We start from the raw sequence: 4,310 nt of genomic DNA on the forward strand, positions 1-4,310 counted from the left end.
TACTCGCCAGGCCCGTTGTAAAATATCTTTCTTAAGGGTAAATGAATGAAGACAGCATAAACCATCTCTGGGTCTATCAGAGGAAGAGGACTGTGGGCCCAAGTTACGGAAGACAGGGTCAATGACAATGTTAGTGTTGGGCGGGCGGTCCAGGTAACAGTTGAAAATGATGGTAACCATTGGGTGCAGCTCTGACTGTGGGTCGGATTCAGGGATCCACTACAGTCTAATGTTCTGTCTGCGGCTGCGGTTTTCCAGGTCATCTAATAAAAGCTGCAGCTGTATGACTTGGTCTGTGAGCTCAGTGTTGGAAGATTGCAGGGTTTGTACAATGTGTGACACAGAGCCCTGTCCCTGCTCCAGCCCTGCAAACCCTATTATCCAAAGAAGTCATCTCCTGTTTAAGACCCTGAATCTCTCCCCTCATGGCAGCTTCCATTCTAACAGCTAGGGACTCAAAATCAGATCTTGTGAGCAACTGTTGTAAGAATGCCCAGAGTTTGTGTTCTGCATTCATCCCCTCAGGGAAAGCTCTGGGGATTGAGGAGAAGGGGTACTCACCAAGTCCTGGTAGAGGGGTTTTGTCCTCCTTGCATCCACATCCGGAGAGGTCCCATTAAAATCACCTCCACATCCCCTTAGAGTAGGGGGAGAGGCCGAGCTCCCCAGGCCCGTCGAGTCCTCCTCAGCATCGGTAGAGACAGCCAGGGATCGCAGGAGGCAGGAAGAGAGGTCACTGAGAGGAGAGAATGGTGGCATGGTGTAATCATCTGAGGGACGTTGGGATGGTATATCTACTGGCATAATGATATTTATATACAAGTAGCCTAGAAGATAGACATGCTTGGGACAGCCCAAAGATTTTTCTTTAAAAAAAAAGGTAAATTAAAAAAAACAGCACTAATTGTGTAGCAGAGGGGTGGAGAGGAGGAATAATTGTTTTGAGGCTGAAGATCAGCTTTAAAAATATTGCTTACAATTTCAGTTCAGTGCACAGGTAGTTTCAAAGACACTGGATTTCTAGCAGGATTGACAAGTAATCTTGTGAGCTTGAAGCCTCAAAAAACATAACTAATGAAGCCACCACACCCACAGACTTCAACATATTACATTTTTGAATTTGGGTTCTAGAAATGTACTGTAAATAGTCAGCTGAGCTTTATAATGTACTCTTTTCCTAAAACCAATAACTTGCTCAAAGCTTTTCTAATTTCTTTGCTCCGCAGGCTGTAAACAATAGGGTTAAATAGTGGGGTGACCACCGTGTTAAAAAATGACAACATCTTGTTAAGGTTCAGGTAGTTCCCCTTTGTTGGAGATAAATAAAGGATAATGAGGGATCCATAATATACCAAAACCACAATTAAATGTGAGCTGCAGGTGGAGAAGGCTTTTTGCCTCCCAAATGAGGAGGGAATATGGAGGATGGATTTTAAAATGTAGGAATAGCTGGTAAGGATGAGAAAAAACTGAACAAGTCCCAATAAAGTTGTCACTACAGAGACCTCTATTCTAACCTTTGTTGTATCAATGCAAGAAAGATCAAGAAGGGGGGCAAGGTCACAAAAAAAGTGGTCAATAATGTATCCATCACAGAAATGCAACTCAAGGATACTGATATGAATTATCAATGATAGTGAAAAACCAATCACCCAACACCAAACAGCCAAGTAGTAAGCAAATCTCATAGTCATAATGGATAAGTAATGAAGTGGCTTACAGATGGCCAAATATCGATCGTAGGACATCATTGTGAGAAGACAACACTCTATCAGTGCAGAAGCACCAAAGAAAAACAACTGAACAGCACAACCTCTAACAAATACACGACTCCCATTGTGGACTACAATATGTATCATATTAGGGGCCACATTTGTACTAATTAAAATGTCACATAAGGAAAGCTGACCAAGGAAAAAGTTCATTGGGTTTCTGAGAGATTGTCTGTTTGACACCAATATTAGTATCATCAGGTTTCCAATGATAGTACTAGTATAGATCAAAATAAGCAGCAATAAAATGAAAATGCGATGATGATGGAGGTTCTGAAATCCAAGAAGAAGAAACTCATTTATTTTAGTTTTATTGTTCATTTTTAAGGAATGCGGCCACAACTGGAAAGAGGAAATAGTATATAATATGCACACAAAACGTGAAGCTTGAGATCAGTAAATATAATAAAAATTAAAGTATTCATTCTTGTACAGAAATATTTTTTGTAATGCTGTTGTGGTGACACCTTATGCGTTACTCGGTTTTGGCTAGTTCAGAATTTATATGAGGTCCTCATTGTCCCATTCTTCAGTCTGAGTGTAATTTTCACATCTTGTATTTAAATACAAATATGAACAAACAAATTACATTAAGTGACCTAGTGAGATTTGTTAATTATAGCAAATCTGTGAAACCTCAGGGAATGTGGCAATTGATATATACCCAGTTGTATTTCTTTTTAATAAGAAGCAAACATTATTAAAGTATATGTAAAGTCAAAGGTTTTTTTTAGTTTTAGATTATAGTAGGAAATGGTTAATGCTGAACATCGGGATCAGCGCAATAAAGAGTTTGGCTAGGACCTACTGGGTCCTGTACCATCGGGCAATCATTTTATAAGATCAGGAGAGCAGAGAGGAACAGGAGGCACCAAGCTAAGTCCAGTATGTAAGAGTAATGTTTAATTCGTAGGAATAAAAACACTCACAAAATCAAGAAATAAATAAAACTCATCTATGTTAGGATGTAAGACCTCTCTGAATCCATCCTGTAGGATAAATTCCACTGTAACAGGTTGAGAAAGTGTCTCCTGTTCTGGGGTAAGGGCAGAAAGATTAGCATCCCGTAGGTATTCCCGAATGGAATCAAGGGAAGGGCAGGTCGAGGTAGTAGACGAGACCTGGTCTATGTTGTAGAGTTTGAGATAAAAGTTGCAAAAAACTTTTGTCAGATCTGAAGAGGTATGAAGTTTGGCACCAGCTGAATCTAGCAGGGCCGGAACATAAGACTGAGTGTGTTTGTCCCATAAAGCAGTAAGTGGCCACACTTATCGCTGTATTCATAGAATGTACGAGTGGTATTGAGAAAGACCCATTTCACATGATGGAAAGAATGTTTCTTGATCGCTTCCCTTATCTGAACCAATTCAGCCTCAGAGGCACTGTGTGGTTTTTTTTTTGTGCCATCGTTCCAGGGCATGAAGCTTTGCTAGGAGATCAGAGAGAGTCTTGACCAGCTGCTGTTTGCGAGCATGGCCAAGTTTTATGAGAATACCTCTGTTGTAGCATTTGTGGGCAGCCCACACAGAAAGAGGGTTGGCCACCGAGATTGTGTTAGAAGCAAATAATGGGCAAGTTCCCTGTGGACCTCCTTAGCAATTTTGGGATCCTTAAGAAGATGGCCATTAAGTCTCCATGTGGGCGAACGATGGTCCATGATGGACGGAACTAATTCTAGGGAAACTGGAGCGTGATCAGAAAGCACAATCTCTCCGATATCTGTCTCAGAGATCATGGGAATTGTCTGATGTTGCATCAAGAAATAGTCAATCCTAGAATAAAAGCCATGTACAGAAGAATAAAAGGTGTAATTGTGCTCCTAAGGGTGCAGAATCCTCCAAATATCAACCAATTGGTAGGTATGCAAAAGGTCCTGAAGGCGGAGTCGTCCTTTCTGGGGCATAGAAGATGAGCCTATTGAGGAATCCTTATGCGGATCTAAGGTGAAATCTAAATCCCCCTCTAAGACAAGGGTGCCCTCAAGAAAGGATTTCAAGGTGCATAGAAAAGATTCTAGAACCAACAACTGGTTCGTATTAGGAAGGTAAATGTTTACAAGGGTGAATGTTTGAGGAACTCCCAGGAAAGTGTTTTAGCTAGATTTAGAGGTTGAGGACGGGCAGTGGTGAGCAGATGGGTAATGTATATTGCTGCATTTTGGGACCTTGTCAACTCGAACGTGGGTCTCTAAAAGGAAGGCTACATGCACTCTACATCTCCAGAGTTCAGTAAGACAGCTGGTACACTTTTCAGAGGAATTTAACCCCTTGAAATTCCAGGAAAGGAATTTAGGGGCCATTGTGGCAAATGAAGAGTAGCTCGGGTCGCCCGCTCCCCGTATTAGGAAGGTAATAAAAAAAAAGAGGAAAAGAAGAAGTAGGAAGTAAAAAAGGAAAGGAAAGAGAGCTGTCTACAGAGAGAGATGTTCCTTAAAGGAAAGCTAGTGCCACCAGAGCAGAGTGACCCAGGGTGGGAGGTGGAAAGGCACAAACAGGTAGGAAGTCCCAGTCAGTTGGGCTCCACAAACCAGCAATAACC

At 41.6% G+C, this 4,310-nt stretch overlaps 1 protein-coding gene across 1 annotated transcript; it reads right to left on the reverse strand.

Moving 5' to 3' along the window:
* Positions 1-1,090: 1,090 nt before the first annotated feature.
* On the reverse strand, positions 1,091-1,940 carry LOC149452663 (olfactory receptor 5A1-like). The gene has a single exon (XM_089689240.1). The coding sequence runs from the start codon at positions 1,923-1,925 to the stop codon at positions 1,149-1,151; it is 777 nt and encodes a 258-aa protein (XP_089545366.1). The 5' UTR covers positions 1,926-1,940; the 3' UTR covers positions 1,091-1,148.
* Between the last annotated feature and the right edge of the window lie 2,370 nt (positions 1,941-4,310).

The sequence above is a fragment of the Staurois parvus genome, unplaced genomic scaffold (assembly GCF_062004578.1).
Source record: "Staurois parvus isolate SC_StPar_1 unplaced genomic scaffold, SC_StPar_1.0 ptg000470l, whole genome shotgun sequence".
Lineage (NCBI taxonomy): Eukaryota > Metazoa > Chordata > Amphibia > Anura > Ranidae > Staurois > Staurois parvus.

Coding starts and splice junctions, on each gene's coding strand:
- LOC149452663 (XM_089689240.1), bottom strand. CDS start 1,925: ATGAACTTTTTCCTTGGTCAGCTTTCCTTATGTGACATTTTAATTAGT.